Raw genomic sequence first — 17,842 nt, 5'->3', positions numbered from 1 at the left:
GTTGATTTATGAAAGTCTCAGTTTTTTATTTTTTATTTTTTTAAAAAAAAGTTATAATTTTTTAAAATGGAGAAAAGAACACGGAATAAAAATGTGAGGAATCTTGGAGATCCTTTCAAGACCAAACAGAGAAGTAGCAAGTTTAGACTGATGATATTGACAAAATGAAAGAAAGCACAAGCAGAGTTATCCAGGGGAACAATCGATTAAATTGGAGCTGGACAATCTGATTTTTTAATGGAATCTTAAAAGGAAGCAATTGGCATGGGTTGAATGGCTTGAAGAATGCACTAGCCACGACTCCGAAATCTTCTCAGAAGACAGCACATATGTGAAGGAAAAGGTAATTGAAGTTCTTATTCTTAAAGAAAGAATTTTACGCTAGTCAAGATTTTCACAAGCTATTCAATGAGGTTTGCATCCTACAATTGAATACCTTGATTATCTTCTTGCACCTCTGTCAGATTATTTCTTTTAAACCCAGACACGAGCAAATTGGTGCAACTTGGGACTCACTAGAGTATGCCTTTGTGCATTGGGAAAGTATCATATGATGTTTTCCTTCTTAATCACTAGCCTTTGTGCATTGGGACTTATATCTCTTAATCACCAGCCATCTAGTTCATTGCCTCGTGAACTAGAAAAGTTTCATATGATTTTTTGGATGCATTAAAAAAAATTTGTGGAAAAGTTTCATCATGCTATAATACCTTTTTGATATATATATTTTTAATATTGTGAAATACCTTTTTTATTAAATACATGGAAATGGAAGTGGCAAAAGGGATTTTTGGGAGCATTTCCGTTTCGCTTAAAAAAGTGATGCAATAGTGACCTATCTTGATGTCATTCCTTGATAACGTTTGTGAGATATTGTAGAAACTGGTTCATGAAAATCTTTTGGGCTAGGCTAAACTCCATGTGAAAGAAGATCTCTCTCTCTCTCTCTCTCTCTCTCTCTCTCTCTCTCTCTCTCTCTCTCTCTCTCTCTCTCTCTAAATACCATGTATTTCCATGTAAATGCATTTTTGCAAGAACGGGCCATTCAGAACCGTATTTGGTCATGCAAAACTAACAATTGCTTCTCAGCACATCTACAGCAAGGGCCATTTGGATGTGTTGAAAAGTTTTTTGCAAAAATGCATTTACATGGAGACTGTATTTCCAGGGAAAACAACACTTGTTACCATTTTCATTTTGAAACTAAAGACATTCATTTCCCTTTCCACGTTGAATTGAGCTCATTATGTCATAGACAGATCCCTTCTTCCAACTTAGGAATGGAGCTTAGCCAACAAGATTTCCGTGAACTTCTGTTCAAAATGTTTAACTAAATAACATGTTGATACGTCACTTATGCATCACTTTTAAGAGGAAATGACAATGTTCCCAAACAGTCTCTTTGCATTTCTACGTATTTTATGAAAAAAGTAAATGGAACTTCTCATGGAAACTTTTGTGCACATCCAAACAGCCTCCGAGATATCTTTTGCTTGGCTTGTAAGTGATGTGTAGCACCCAGCCTATAGAATTGAGAGCCGGAGTTCATGAAGAGAACAAGCATATTGGTTTTTGAATCTAGGAAGTAATGATAGCATCCACTGTCTTAAGATTGTTTGATTTTGACTTCTAATTATACTATAGAAGGACAGATGAGACAGTGGATTGGGTGATTCTCCTTGATGCCATTTATGTGGTGAGCTAGAGAGATTTACATTGCGTCCTTAGTGCCATCCCTTAATGTTTCCTTCTATATATGTTTAGAGACATGAATGAGTTAGTGGATTTTGTAGCTAAAGTGGGGTTATTTCACTCTGCTGTCAATCACAGGCCTCACAGCTCTTCTGATTCATATTTCTGATGGATTCTATATCTTTTTCCTCCAATATTTTTCTTCGCCTATAAGAGGAGTTATTTGATATGCTGGCGCCATATGGCATGCATGTATCTACATTCAAACCAACCAAATAGTGGACCCCACTGTAGATGAAGCATAGCCCCAAAATCAGATTGATTAGGCAAATCTTAACCTCTGATGAATAGACATCTGTATCTTGAATTTGGACTGCTGACTGTTTTCCATTTTGACCATTCATTGGATGCCCACTGAGCTGCCAGTTAGGATATCATGCACTCAATGATGCTCAAGTCAGGTCCTATCTATAGTGGGGCTCATGATTGGAATTGAGGTACACGCATGGCTGCACATCCACAAGGGCTGTGCATGTGGATCATGTTACACTCTCATAGTATCCAAGCTTTTCTAATTTAAAAAAGAAAAAAAAAAAGAAAAAGAAAAAAGAAGAGATGGTGCTCAAGTTAAAAGGTTGAGAATATCTATGCCATCATTGAATCCAGCTCCCATCCGGGGTGTGTGCACACTTTGTGAAGTCTTCTTCTCAAGAAGTTTAAATTTACTAGAACTGCTTCCAGGAGAGTGTAGAACTTATAATTGGTAGAATAAAAAAGGACTCGATGTCAACTGTGAGCATCTGAAAAATGTTTTCTCTTTTTCCTTTTTAAATGGTAAAGCTAATTATCTGCCATCAGCAAGCAGACAGTGCTAGAGATGGATCCACAGATAAATGGTTACAACTAACACTTGTCTACTGATTCTATCTCACATATCCTTTCTGTCTTCCCTTTCCCAAGGAAAAACAACACATTGTTTATTTCAAGGATGGGTCTAGGTACTGAAAATAAAATGCACATTAACATATTAAATCCTTAAAATATATATATATATATATATATACCAAATCCCTTGTGTTAGACAAACTTAAAAACTTAAGTGATGATCGGGCAGTCTTTGGTGTTTGGAGCTAATTATCCATTTATGCATTATGCATGTGTGTGTCGTGATATGCTTTTAGACAGATACATACATATTTAAAAACGTACATATGTACATATATAAATGCACATGCATATACGTGTACATATTTAACATTTATATATGCGTGTGCATATGCGTGCATTAGTGTACATATAAAGCAGTGGAGACAGACACTACATATATAAATGTACATATTTCATTTGATTTGTATTTTCATTTCTTCTTTTAATTTTGAGCTTGTCTTGCAGTGGAGTTGAGAGTGTCACCTTCCACAGCTGTTTCCTGTTGTGTTGCTGTTTCTTTGCTTTAATGGAAATGTCATCTTCTCCCAAAATAAATAAATAAATAAAAATAAAAGAAAAAAGGTACATATTTCATATATGGCACCTATGGTCTTCTTTGATTTTATCCGGCTTTATTAATAAAGGAAACCCATTGGTAATGGTGAGACAACTGTATAGATGGATGAAGAGGTGAATACACTCAGACACCATTGGTCTGCTGATTTCGTCCCACGTTCCCTTTTATTTCTTTTTTTATGCTCCTTGTCCTTTCCCCAGAAGAACCCGTCTTCAGTGGTTGAAAGCGCATATGCAATGGGGGCATGTTTGTGTATGTTTGTCTTATTTTTGGTTTTATATGCATATGCTGCACCTGTATCATGGCCTTCCTTATTCTGATAGCAAGGCCTGGAGCTAGGGTGCATAGAGAAAAAGTTGATCTACTATCAGCTGGTAGGCAACTGTAGAGATGGATCCACAGATGAATGGTTACAATTATCACTTGTTTACTGGTTCCATCTCACATTTCCTGTCTTCTTCTTCTATTCACTTTTCAATGAAACACATGACACATTGTTTTAGGCCTATTGTTTAGAAAGAAAACTGTAGTCAACCATGGAAAAGAAAATGAATTCCTTTGATGTGACAGTTTCTTCTGTTTGAGAAACCAAAAAAGAGGAGGAAATTGGCGTTTTCCAAAGTATTCCTCAAAAAATGAATAAAGCCATTTTCTTAGAAAAAGATGAATCTCTTTTCCTTGGTGGGAAAAGAGTTAGCTCTTTAATGAAATGTTTGAAATGGCAAAAAGTTGTCACTATTGCACTTTTCTTTGGTTTTGGGGTAGATCTACCATTTCAAAATGGCAACATAAACACTGGAAGAGAAAAGGAAAACATTTTCATGCAAATTCATGGTGCAAAACCCATAGGGATTTGAGAATCAATTTCACTCAATGATGACATCACATTTCAACATTTATGTGGTTCCCCGCTGGTTTTCTATTTCCAGGATCTGTCATCACCCTAAACAGATAGGCCTTATTTCAAAAACAGGCAGAGATACTGATAAAAAAATGCAGATGGTAGCTATAGGGAGGAATCCAAGGTTAAATGGTTTTAGGTGTTTATTGCCTACTGATTCCATCTTACATATTTTCTCCATCTTCTAAATTACAATAAACTTGTAGACCAACTGTTTACAAGTCACCGAGTATCTTACAAATCACTGAGTGGGTCCATTATCTAATCATCCACTTATTGTATTGGGGCAACTATAAAATATATTTAAATAAGATGAAGTTATAGAGTTCCCAATATAATAAGTGGACAATTAGAGTTCCCAATACATTCATATATTTGCTAGGTAACTTAATTTTAGAGGTAAATGGTAAGGGATAATTTTGGGGAAATGACAAAAGGAACAGATGATGAGGAATCATCAGTCCAGTTCGCAAGAGGCTCTTCACCCGAATTGCCTTCAGAAGCACCAAATGGATAATATGGCAAAGATCCAAGGGACTTGGCCCATGCTACCATAGTCCACTTGGCTTTTTGAAGACCACATTTGGCATACATGATTTCTGTGAAATATTATGTTGTTACATTCAGCCCAGATAGACTGTTGCCCCTCCAGCATGGCATGTCTCCAAAGGATCTTAAATTCCAGGGATCTCCAACCCGCATACCACCCCTGGAAGAAAAGGCCTCTATTAGTTGAGGCACCACCCATCCTAATCTTAATTGGGTCTAAGAACCTCCACCTACAATCGACATGAATTCGCTTGTATGAAAAGATAATCCATCATCTCTGCATTCCAAAGGCACATGATGCACATTGGGAATGATCATCTATCTACTCGGGTTATCAGTAGCAAGTACTTTCTTCTTCCCTACCAGGGCGGGCGCATTTAAGAGCATATTAGAGCAGATGGGCCCCACTCCTCTCTTCATGAATCTCCTCATAATGTAATGCGAAACCTGTTGTGAGCCTTGAAAGGTATTTTTTTCCCAGGTAATGCTTGTTTGAATTATTTTAATTGCATTTTATCTGTATTAAAGCAGTTTGTTTTAATCCATCATTGCTTTTCCAGAATATTTTAGTTGCAATTCTAGTGGCAGTTTTACTTGTGGAATTGGATTTGTATAAGTTGATGCTTGTTTAAAAGATTTAAGTTGTAGAAATGGGATTTATTTTTCATCCCGTCCCCCCCCCCCCCCCCCCCCCAAATAGTTGGACCTGCCAAAAAAAATTGATTTGAGTTGATTGTTAAATTTATATGAGCAAAAATTGGAGTTGTTCTTTAGAGAGGTTTGATTAGAGGCAATGATCAAAAAAAGAAAAACTGTGGGGTCCCTTGTAGAGTTCTCTTAATTTTTCCCAAGATAGAATATGGATTTAGAAATTACAGTTTCTTCTCGCTTATGATTATTATTATTATTATTTTGAAGGATTGTGAGAGATGGATTTTCCTGTTTGAAGATTGAGTCGCAGTTTTAGTTGTAGAAATGGATTTGGGTTGATTTTGTTAATTTCATATTGATTGCAAATTGGAGTTGACTTTCAAGAGGTTTTATCAGAGGCAGTGATCACAGAACAAAACTGTGGGGCCCATTTTACAGTTTTCTAATTTTTTTTCCCTGAGACCAACAATGTATTTAGAAATTACACTTTCTTCTCTATTCTTTTATATCTACTTCGAAGAATTTTGTTGTTGGTGGACTGGAATGGCAGAACATGATTCGTGTAGCCAACCAAATTTAGTTGGGATAAGGCTTCGATGACGACGACGATGGTGATGAGGATATGTTGAAGGATTTTCAGAGATGGGCTATCATGTTGCCTGATCTGAGATAAAAAATGGATTCAGAAATTACAGTTTTTTTTTTCTCAATCTTATCCACCTTCATGGGGATGTTGGCGACATCCACAAAGCTTTTATTTGACATGTGGGATGCCTAATCATCAATCTGAATCGCTCACTCTTTCGTACTAGGAACAAGTCATGGTAGCATGGAAAATAGGCCGTCAAGATCGAGTAGAGAAACAAAATAGGTTCAATCATCATTTTGAAACATCTATTCGATAGTTCTCACTTTGTATTGCTTTTTATTCCAAAGTAACACTTTGGTTGGATGATTCTAACCATGTGATCTATGGCTATTAAACAATGGACGGCTCTAACAAGTCATCCCCGTTCAAAGGGTTAGGATCATCCGATTGTTGTGATTCTTGTACCATGGCTTGCTCCCAATGGTAAGTATTGAATGAACCGTCCCGATTTATGATTGGGTGCCCCACGCGGCGTTCAAAAGGTTCAGGGACGTTGCACCACACAATTTGCTATCAAGCAGGAGCCAGAGTCAAAAAAGATTAATGAAAGCTTCCAATAGATGCTTAAGCGACCTCCCAACTCAAATCTCTCAATGAAACGCCTCCTTGGAAGGCATCCATAACTGAGTCTGCCACTTGAGGTCATGCGAACTACTAGAAAATGACAACATTATTAGATCAGTAGTGAAAGAAGGACCAATGCTGAAGTTAATAAGACTGACTAAGCTTGGAATGAACTTCAGTGAATTTAAAGCAATGTTGGTAGAAATTCTTATAATTCTCATAGGTCATAGTAATCAAATCGAACGTGGCATTACTAAGAGCGATATTATAGTCCACCACCTTTTCTTAGAAAAGCTACCACTTTGAATTTCCTCTCCCTTCTCTGGCCAGATAGGATAGATTAACTTGGAAGGCTACTGCAATAGTGTATTCCATTCCATCGACCCTCGTTCCTGGAAAGTAGTCACTACCTGGGCCACGGAAGATGATAAAAAAAGAACGGATTTTGAATCATGTGTAGAAATCAACCAGCGTCAGTGGCAGAGCTCAAACTTGAATCAACTAGCCTTGAACTCATTCGAGTAATCAGCAAACCAAACTACACTTTTGCAAGTTATAGAAAAACTGGGGCCACATCTAATAGTTGCACCCTTGGTTAGCACTAAAAAAAAGTGACTTGAAGCTAGTTTACTGAAGGAGCTAGCTAAGGACACACTGATAAGAGTGATAGAGTAGAGGGAAAGAACTAGTAAGAAGGTGTTCAAAATCAATGGTAGCTATTGGAATGATTCCTCTCCGTCCAGATCAAAATGTGGATCTCTCACCTGTTGAGCATCTCACTGGTCAGTGCCCACCACTTAGGCTGCCTTTGGGTCTTCAGTTTCACTATGTTGTCCTCCTCCCTCCAGTCAGTCAAAACAAACTCTCGTCTAAGGCCGTTCGATGTTTCTTTCTTCCTCTGTTACCCTCATGTGAAGAGTCATTTAGATCTGTGTATTCAGAAATTCCAATTTGTTCTCATATTCTGTTTAGGCCATGTCCAGAAATATGGATTCCATGCCAAACAACAGAAAAGGCAAAAAGGCAAAGTGTTCCTCCTTTGATGTGACAGATATTTTCTGTTTGGATAGCCAAGGAAAGGGTGGATTCGACCAAGCAATCATTACCTTCTTCCATAGTTTAGATTCTTGGCACAATAAACGAGGTAACTTTTGTGAGAGGAATATGAGATTTTCACTTGCCATCCAAACAATAACTCTAAAATTGGAATCCATGTTTCAGTAGTTCTTATGGAAATCATTATTGAGTAATTATTAGTTTTTCCTTTCTTTTCCCTTGGGATTTACGTTTCGAAACATGCCTGTACAATAAGGGATTTTGGTGTTGGCTTTTCCATTAGAAAATGGGTTCCCTGCTGGTCCAATCGCCAAAAATTGATTCAGAAACAGAGGTCATGGTCCTCATGGATTAGGTGTCCAAAGTCTAAACTGTTGCTAATGAGCTCATCATGAAACAGTTCAGCCATGGCTCTCCTTCCAATGTGAACATGGTATTCAATAAAGCATGAAAAACTTTAAAAATATTGAAAGGGGAAATGAAATGGGAGAATTGGATGTGCAAGGAGCACAGGACAGAATGTGTAAGTTAGTTTTCATTTTATTTTATTTATTTGGTGGTAAATAGATTTTTCAAAGTACTTTAGCCTTTTATTGATGAATGTGGGCCGGTAGTTGCATTATCTTAGTGAGATGATCCTTGTAGCTTTTTTGGGATTGAATGTGGGTATTTGCTTTTATCTGTTTTTCAAGTTTCTATTATTATTTAGGGTGTGTTTGGTGCCACCAAATATCATGAAATTTCATGATTAACCAGTCTAACTTGGTGCAAAATATCATGATATTTAGTGCAACCAAACACACCCACAGTGAAATTAGTATTTCTTTATTATGTTTGCATTTGGCACCGTGATCTTCTGCTTCTCTTCATAGGCTCCACATACCTAGTGTGTAACAACATTCCCGTGGGCACACTTGTTTGGCTGACGGTATGGTCCTTGACAGAATAGAATGGCTGAACAGGATTTGTGTAGCTGACCCCAATTGGTTGGGATAAGGCTTAGATGATGATGATGATGATGATGACAATGACGGCGGCGGGGGCCCATGCATGCAACTCCAAATAAAGTCACCCACATAGGTAGCACCGGCAGGCTATGTGACCTGGCCATGGGGTTTGTTCTTTCCCTTCAACCACAGCCCTCGGTGAAGGATCACAGACATTTCCCCACCCCAACAGGACTGTCCCACTTCAAAGCTCAAATATACATATCCTATTCCCTGTAGGACTCAAACATCCAATTCTTCAGATACATCCACAGACCAACATGTAGTAGAATCTGGAATGAAACTAGAGTTTAAGCCCCTCCTTGGTGTGTGCCTTTTTGTCCCATTCAAAGATAATCTATTACCGCCCTTTTCCAACATCATGCCTTTTGAGGCAAAAGCAGATAAATGGGTATTTGAGTTCAGATTGATTCTGTTTTCGGTCCATTTTGTTTACGTAACACACATGAACATTTACCGAAGAGACCTAAAGAACTTCAGAAATGCTGAGAGAAGTAGGAATATAAGATGGTCAGTGGTCATCATAGTGAAGATTTTACAGATGGTCAGCTTACAAATGTTTTTTTGGCCGAAATGACAGTTTCCAAAACCAAGAAGGAAAGGCTATGCCAACACCAGAAAGAGAAGTGGATCAGCTGCTTTTGGGTCTTGATTTTTCCTTTCTTTCAGAAAACAAATGCTATTCAGATTTTTTAGATATATATTGCTTACCAGTTGATAATTTTCAATGGGCTGTATGGTATAACATCTGCTATTTGCATGAAAAAAAGAATCTCAACTATGATGTGTTGTTTGAAAAGGGGGGAAAAAGCAATATGTTGGGGTGGGAATTTTGTGCGTTTTTTTTTTTTTTTTATAAAGTTTATGTGTGAGGGAATTCTGTCATCTGGAACTATTGGATTTTGAAACATTGGAAGCTGTGTCATGTGGTGGATTTCTGTGTTACATGGTAGATTTGTATCTTGCAGCTACTGTTGAAGTAATGTCTTTTAGCAGGTTCTCTTTCCACAAGGAAAGATACATGGTATTTAATTTTATTTTTTTTGAAACCAAAGATGTATTGGTATTATGAAGAATTGTTGCATTCTATTAGGGGTATCAAAGCTTGACTTCCAACACTACCTGGACCCAAGACAAGATAGTCACAGTTTGGATCAACCCATTTCTCGTATGAGTTGAGTTCGGGTTGTATTTGTCAACCCAAAATTAAACATGTTGGGTTTGGATTTGTTGGGCCCGATCCTTTGCGTCATGAATATGAATATGGTATGCCATTTGCCTTCTCGCTAAATGCTAACTATATATGTGTATATGTTTGTGTGTATATTATATATTGTAATATGAGTTTAAAAAACTTTATAATTAGTTACGATGGTTATAATTTGGATTATAGCAAGGGTTTGATTTGATATTAAAGAGCTCTAAACAGAGATATTATTTTTATTTTTATTTAATTTTTTATATTTTTAACAAGTGGTTTAGGTTAATGGTATGAAAAAATGGTTATGTAATGGCTATAATGTAATAGTAACGGGCTGTAAGGCATGTTCTGAAAAAGAAATAGCGTAGAGAGTTAATATGGGGCCGTCACAGTCTGATATGAGGCTGATACATTTTTTTCGGCAAAAAAAATAAATTGAACAGGGCATATTGTTTGTTACAGGGCTGTTACATTCATTTCCATTATTGATTACCTTCTAATTTTGGATTGACTAGTCAGCTACCATCCAATGAACTGTTTGAACAGGCAGTAGATGAAGTTACAACCGTCCAATGAGTAGAATCTGGCAGCAATTCCACAAAATAATAATAATAATAATAATAATAATCAAGAAATAAAACGAACTTAGCACCGTCTTTGGGGGATGCTAGTAGCCAAATTACATTCATTCCTCCAAAGTATGCATGCATCCCATCCCATCCTCACCAATCTAGACCATTCAAATCGTAGGGTTCAAGGGCGAAGGCATGCTAAGTAGGATGTGAGTTGTGCGTGTCCTCCAGTCAGCTAAGAGGATGAAGTTGGACCCGACCCAACCCAAACTCAATACTCGACCTAAGCTACAAAGATAAGCAGGCTTGAACTCTGGATTACTCACACACACTACATTGTCCCTACGTATGTACTGATGTAATTCTTCTTCACCATGCGTTTATACATGAATGGATGGACCCCACATGTAAAATTTATGAGCTAAATAGTAAGTTCCCTCAACCTTGTAAATTTGAGGAAGTAAATGAAAAGACTTGGTAGATCAAGAAACTCAGTGTCCTAAAATAAAAATAAATAAATAAATAGCTCACTAATTATAGAAAAGTAAAGATAGATCATTCCATTCTTAAGAATTCCACTCATATATCCTATTCAGTGCTTATAAATGGTTCCAATAATGAATTTTATTTTCCATGCAGACCATGCTTTTTCATTTATTATATATAACATGAGTATTATTTGGGTACTTAGGCCCCCACAAATGGTTTTTGGACTAGATCATTGAATTTTTTTAATGACATGAAAGACCTCTCAAGTAAAGTGAGGGTGTGTGTGTGTGTGTGAACCCACACCATTGTGGGTGCTCAACCCATGACCTGTGTGGAAATTCTTGTGAGTCTACCACTAAGCCATGGGTAGAGAGGGAGGGTGTGGTTGGGTTGCCTACGGCCACAGCCCAAGCCCAACCTAAACAGAGTCTGGTTTAGAGATTTTCAGCCTAGGCCAACCCATTTTAACCAACACAACACGACCTAAAGTTTGGGCTGAACCGGGTTCCCACGGGCGAGCTATGGTGGATCCCTGACTGTGGGGACCACCGTGATGTATATGACTTATATCCATGCCGTCCATCCGTTTTGAAAACTCATTTTAGAGTATGATCCAAAAATGAAGCAGATCCAAATATCAGGTGGACCATAATACAGGAAATAGTGGTAATGACCATTTAAAACTTATCGCGGGCCACAAAAATTTCGGATCAAACCGATATTTGTGTGGTCTCTTCATCCAGGTCTTTGTGACCTTATCAACAGGTTGGATGGCAAATAAATATTCGGGTAACCCCCATCAATTTTTTAATGGCGGGGATTCAATCACAACAGTTTCCTTTGGTATTGTCCACCTAATATTTGGATCTGCTTCAATTTTGGGATCGTGCGCTAATATGATCTGTCAAAGTGGATGGACGGTGTGGATGTAATGTAAGTCACATAAATCACAGTGGACCTGGGAGATTTTGAGTTGAGCTCCATCCACGGTTAATCTCAGCAGTCCAATGGTCTGGATTATGGAACCATGGTTGCCACTTGTCAGAATAAAAAACCCGTTTATACTTTATACCGTGCAAAGATCCGGGGCGACGTATCATATAACCCTCAGTAAATATACTCGTTAATCGTTATTATTGTGGGAAACACTCTCCTGTTAGTTTTGCACAATTTAGAAAACGGTGGTGACTCATCCTCCTCGCATGTGGAGCTGAAGAACAGATATCTAGACCATCCAAATTATGGGTCCTATTGTTTACAGATTACACATATAAAATCATACTGATCAGGAAATTCTAACTCTCTAATTAATGGATATTCAATGGAGAGTTAAAACTTAACTGCAAAACAGTGAGTGGTCCATAGTAGAATGGAAAAATCTTATGGTTCTAAATGTTCAGACAGCGATTTGAGCAGTATGGATCCCGTACAACTACTCCACGTGTAAGTTTGAGGAGTTACCACCATTTTGTAAATGGTGCATAACTCACACATAGACTTGTACATATCAGCAGGGCGGGTCGGGGGTGGAAGAGAGAAGGCGGTGTTTGAAGTCTGGAAAGGGTTTTCTGAGAATGGGAAATCCCAGAAAGGGATCGAATTCCAGCGCAGATATCCACACTGCTGCAAGAACAGGCGATGTAGAGACGCTTCAGTCCATCTCGTCCTCCAATCCTTTGGCTATCAACTCACGAGATAAGCACTCTCGAACACCGTATCCGAATAGTTCCCATTTCTCTTCAATTTATCGTCGAAGGAGTTTCTCTTCTTCTAATTTTTAATTTTATTTTATACATGTGGAATTTTCTGGAATGTGATATCTCCTATATTTTCTCATTTTTACGAATTTTTCATTCCTTTTATTAATGTTTCTCAGAGGGGTTTCCTGATACTAGGGTTTTTGTTAGAGGAATTAGGGTTTTTTGCGTTTTTTGTATTTGCTCAGCCAAGAGTTCCTGCTCTACCCGTGTTTTAATATGGTACAAGTGAGGCCCCTCGTTTAGCGATCCAGACCGTTAAAATTTCTAGGCCCTTCTGCCATGGCTAATGCACCAAAGATCTCCCAGATGGTAAAACTTCAACCCTTGAATTGGCGTCTTGCAAATATGTCAGCTGATGATCTACAACTGGCAGTACAGCCTGCTGTTATCATATTCATGCCTTCGTAGTTTCCTGGCAATCGAAATTGCGTTATTGTAGTTGTTTCAACGGTCCATCACCCGTATCCTCAAGATCTGACGGTCCATGATCGATGTCTTGCTCTATATGGTCTGTGGATCTTGATTCCTGCAACTTGTTTCAAGGTAAAAATGCTGATAGAACATGTCGTAAGGTAAATTGGCCAACGACCAGTTGTAGGTGGCGAGTTCTCTGCAAATGTCTGGTTAGAAAGAAAATACAGCATAGCCAAGAAAGGGGCCAAAATATTCAATGGCTAGGATCTTCCATTTGGGGATTCTGGTGCTAGGTGCATCCATTGTGGGGCCCGTCTGAGACCCAAGCGTGCTGTACAAACTCTCGGTGTGATTGTTGCATAATGCCTCCTTGGTTGATGGCACAATCCCAAATGAGTGCATTGTTGTGTTGTCATGTATCATTCTTCTAAGATTGCCATGTATCTATGGTTTCTTTGCATGTGTGATTGCATATCTCAGTAATTTCATAGCTAGACAGTGTACTGTTCCACCTTTTCGGTTCTTTTGGTGCAATTCCAATCAATCGCTATTCTTCACTACACCTGTGAAAACCATGCCCAAACAGACCATGGTGTCAAAAGACACATGCAAAGTTGGGTAGCATGATTCAATCTAGCATGCTCTAGGAAGTGTTTCACTGTCTATAGCAATTTAACATATATATGATCAAGACCTCTGCTAAGTCCACATGCCTGTACATGCTAGACATGTGCCCTCATGCCACAGGTGTGAGATCCAATCCATCCATCAGAGGGGTACCATTGCATCGATGTCCCAGCACAAGAATCATGTGTTTTTGTCTAGGTATTCCGTAATGGTAAAGTTGGCTATAGCGGCCACCACTGTTACCTTTCTTTACAATATGGGTCGTAAGGACTGTTACGATCTCTTTTTTTATTGAAAAAAAAAAAAAAAAGAAAGAAAAACTTGTACCTGCCCCGTAATGTTGAAAAAAAATAATCGAAAAACCTGTATTTGCCCCATGACAGACCATTATAGGGCCATAATGGCCTTTATACGGGGAATAATGGGTTGTTAACGGTGGTTACAAGGTCATTTTTTTTATAATAGTTGTTATGGCCATTATGACCCTGTAATGTGTATGGTTGCCACCGTTAGGGCCTTTATGGCCCTATAATGGCCTTAACGGCAGTGTGGCGTGGCTCATAGAAAGGAAGTTTATGGCAACCGTCTCATCATCATCTAAGCCTTATCCCAACTAATTGGGGTTGCTACATGAATCATGGTCTGCCATTCCACTCTACCAATGGCCATAACTTCAGTTAGACCACAAGTCATCAAGTCTTTTCTTACTAGCTCCACCCACGTCTTTTGGGCCTTACCCTTCCCCATTTAGAGCCTTCAACTTGTACCAATGCACTCCTAACCAGTGCAGTGCTCTCTGTTGCACATGACCAAACCATTTCATATATATATATATATATATATATATATATATATATATATATATATATAAGGCTATTTATCTTGATCAAACCATCTAAGTCTGCTTCTCCGCATCTTGTTACCTTGGTGCTACTGCTAAGTTCTTGGTCTCCATTACACATGACAACCTTGTCATGTTTTTTTAAATATTTTTTTAAATTACTTTATCTTGATCCAACAAATGTGCAGGCTTATATATCGATCCTCTTAGAGAAAATTTGCAACCGTTACATAGCTGCTTGATATTTAATGAATGACATTTGTCTATTATTATATTTTTTTTTTAACACACACACACCCCACACACTCACGCTAGTGGAATTCCACCACCTATGGATACTCGAACCCTTGACCGGGTGTTGAAACTCCTGAGAGTCTACCACCTGAGCAAGAGTATGGATCCTCAATTCGCTTCACTTGACTATTATGGAATTTGTCTATTATGACCCATAATGGTATCTAAATCAAACTGAAAGCTTTGCTTACGACATTTTCTGACCCCCAAAGTACGATGGCCGATAGCTTTGATGATAGATTGAATTGCAAAAGCTAGGTCCCTTGATTTAATTGAACTGTTAATTAGGGGATGTTTGAATACGCCATGGAATGGGAATGCTGCCGTTTAGCCTCAGCACATCCACATTTTGGGCAACAGGACCATTAGTCCATCCCTCAAAATGTGGATGGTGTGTGCTAAATTCTCCCATCTGCAAAAGGCACCCCAGATATGAGGGCAAGATGATAACAACTTATTTTCTCATTCTCATCTTAGGCAATGACAGGGTTTCATGTTGGTGTCAATCATGCGCTTGGCTTCTTCTAACTTTGATGGGGACATCTCGCGCATATGTGCACACACGCCACCTCACCTATGCACGTACGCACTAGTAGGAGGGCCCCACCATCGATCTGTCTCGATAACGACGTCCAGGGAGGGCCTCCTACATTTAATTTTCATGTCCTGCATCAAACTTCCTACCTTCAACTTGATTTCTACATGTTTCTTCTATGCTTTTTTATTGAACATGTGAAATATGCTATGTAGAAAGAGCTTGTCTGTACTTTTATATATTATGGATGGATGGATAATTTATGCGTATGGATTGTATTTAAATGTGATGTTCTTCTTTCTGAGTACCATTTTCATCTTTCTTTTTCCTTGACACGGAATGATTTGGAATTGAGTCTGCATTTAGCTGCATGGGCTGGGCAAACAGAGGCAGTGAGTTATCTCTGCAAGCACAAGGCCGACGTGGGTGCTGCTGCCATGGATGACATGGGTGCTGTCCATTTCGCTTCTCAAAAGGGTCATCTAGAAATTGTCCGAATCCTCCTCTCTTCGGGGGTTTCAGTCAAAGCACCCAACCGCAAAGGCCTGACTCCTCTGCACTATGCAGTTCAAGGCTCCCATCTGGAGCTCATCAAGTATTTGGTGAGGAAAGGCGCAAGTCTAACTGTCAAGACAAAAGCTGGGAAGACCCCTGTAGACCTTGCCAACAGTGACGAAGTCCGATCATTACTAGTGGAGTGTCAAGCGTCATCCAAGACACCGGAAGAGGCAATCGCAAGCAAGGAAGTTGCAGATTCTTCACCGACGGAGTCACCCAAAGATGCAGATAAAGATGGCGTGGCCATGGCTGAGCTTGGCAAGGAGAAAGATGGGGTTGAAAGAAAGAAGAGGAAGGTGGAAGAAGCAGAAAGTGAAGGAAGTCTGCCAAAAGCCAAAAAGGCAGACGTTGCTCTTCAACACCTTCTAGCTGGAAATGACAATGAAGAAGAAGAATAGGAGGAATAAGAAAAAAGAAACACGAATTTTATTATAAATGCCTTTGCACTGTATTGATGGGTTCTCAATTCCGGCAAGTGGTGCCTGCCTATGTTTCCGTAGTTACATGCTATTGGTCTGTTAGATACTTGATGTGAATGGACCATGTCCGGAAAAAAGTCCCAATATTGGTTGCTGGGGTTCTTCCTGTATGGGAGATTTTTATGTCAGAGTCTATCCACGGTGGGACGCAACATACTAATGGCCTGGATTATGGACAGCACAGCCCCCACTTAGAATTGAGAGCTCATGTATTCAGTGTGAGGATGTGGACCATGTATTATGTGATGCCTCTTGTAAGAGATAACTAAAAAGAGTAATGCTAAGCTTTGCTGATTTACAGGTTTTACAAGCCAATTTGGTTAGAATTCTGGAAATATTTTAGCAAATGCTAGAAAATGTGTGGCCTCACTTACTATTTCCCGTTCCATTCGAAATTCATTTTTTCATGCCTCCATATTGAATATGCCGGTGAAAAGATGAGCATTGGACGGGCTATAGTGAATTGACGGTTGCAGATGCAGATGTGGGGCGGAGGAGAAAAAAATTCCTGGAGGCAATGAATCAATTCTCCATTCATTCATTCAGGTTTAAGGCAAGGGAAAATACTGCCCCAACAATGCGGTCATCTATACTGTTGAAATAATATAACCATGTGGTCCAACTGATCACACAAAATAAGAAGCATGGACCACAATGCACCTTCACAGCTGATTGGAGACATTTTCGCCATGCGGGCCATTTCGGTTGTGACATTCTAGATGAACGGTTTAGATCATCTTGTGATGCGGTGGAAGGGGCCCAGCAGATATGGTGAGCCTTGGTGGTAATGGTCATGCCTGAGGTCTGCAACCCCCAACCTCCACAAGCTTAGTGATGGCAGCCTGGGAATGTGGGGAATCCAAGCCATTCATAAGTAGGTGGATCCCTCTCCGCGTCGACGTTGTGGCCCAAGAATCAGGCACTCACTCATCCGTGTATCAAACGTGGCAGCTACGATTGTCGTGTGTGCCAGCCACGATCAAGGGCTAAAAATATCATCGATGCAGATAAAATCAAGACCGCCCCATCAATGGGCCATAGCAATCGCCCGTGCAAAAGAGAAGAAAAAAAAATGCACCAGCCGGGAATCGAACCCGGGTCTGTACCGTGGCAGGGTACTATTCTACCACTAGACCACTGGTGCTTTGATGACTCACTTTCTTGGATATAAATTATGACAGGTGAGCTAACGAATTGTAAATGACCCCAACACTTAACATCTAATCCCAAAAGTTAGGCAGGGCTGGAGATTATGGGCATTGAACGTGTCTGCCCACACAATTAGACTACTTTTCTTTAAATAGTCCAGATTATCAAAACACTAAGCGGTCAGTGGCACATGAGTATTATTATTTTTTTATTTTTATTTTTTTTTTTTATTTTAAGATAGAAAATTGAGATAAATTTGTATGGTTGGGTAGGCAGCCACAGGAAGCACTTTTTATGAAGGGTTGCTAACCTTTGTTTTATTGAGTAATATATATCATATATCATAATAA

At 39.0% G+C, this 17,842-nt stretch overlaps 1 protein-coding gene and 2 non-coding genes across 3 annotated transcripts; 2 read left to right on the top strand and 1 right to left on the bottom strand.

Annotated features, from left to right (window-relative positions):
- The first annotated feature begins 3,484 nt into the window (after positions 1-3,484).
- On the top strand, positions 3,485-3,645 carry LOC131250465 (small nucleolar RNA snoR143). The gene has a single exon (XR_009173391.1). It is a non-coding gene; the product is annotated as a small nucleolar RNA snoR143 (small nucleolar RNA).
- Positions 3,646-12,366: 8,721 nt separating this feature from the next.
- On the top strand, positions 12,367-16,658 carry LOC131247928 (uncharacterized). Its single transcript, XM_058247896.1, has 2 exons — positions 12,367-12,549; positions 15,662-16,658. Exons 1-2 carry the CDS (start codon positions 12,410-12,412, stop codon positions 16,260-16,262), a joined length of 741 nt encoding a protein of 246 aa, XP_058103879.1. The 5' UTR covers positions 12,367-12,409; the 3' UTR covers positions 16,263-16,658.
- Positions 16,659-17,416: 758 nt separating this feature from the next.
- TRNAG-GCC (transfer RNA glycine (anticodon GCC)) lies at positions 17,417-17,487 on the bottom strand. The gene has a single exon. It is a non-coding gene; the product is annotated as a tRNA-Gly (tRNA).
- Positions 17,488-17,842: the final 355 nt, after the last annotated feature.

The sequence above is a fragment of the Magnolia sinica genome, chromosome 6 (genome assembly GCF_029962835.1).
Source record: "Magnolia sinica isolate HGM2019 chromosome 6, MsV1, whole genome shotgun sequence".
Lineage (NCBI taxonomy): Eukaryota > Viridiplantae > Streptophyta > Magnoliopsida > Magnoliales > Magnoliaceae > Magnolia > Magnolia sinica.
The sequence above is the reverse complement of the archived record's forward strand: the minus strand, read 5'-3'. Positions and strand labels throughout refer to the sequence as shown.

Excerpts from the sequence above, each read along its gene's own strand:
- LOC131247928 (XM_058247896.1), top strand. The coding sequence starts at position 12,410 with ATGGGAAATCCCAGAAAGGGATCGAATTCCAGCGCAGATATCCACACT. Across the intron at positions 12,550-15,661 it reads GATAAGCACTCTCGAACACC|TCTGCATTTAGCTGCATGGG; the intron begins GTATCCGAATAG and ends TTTGGAATTGAG.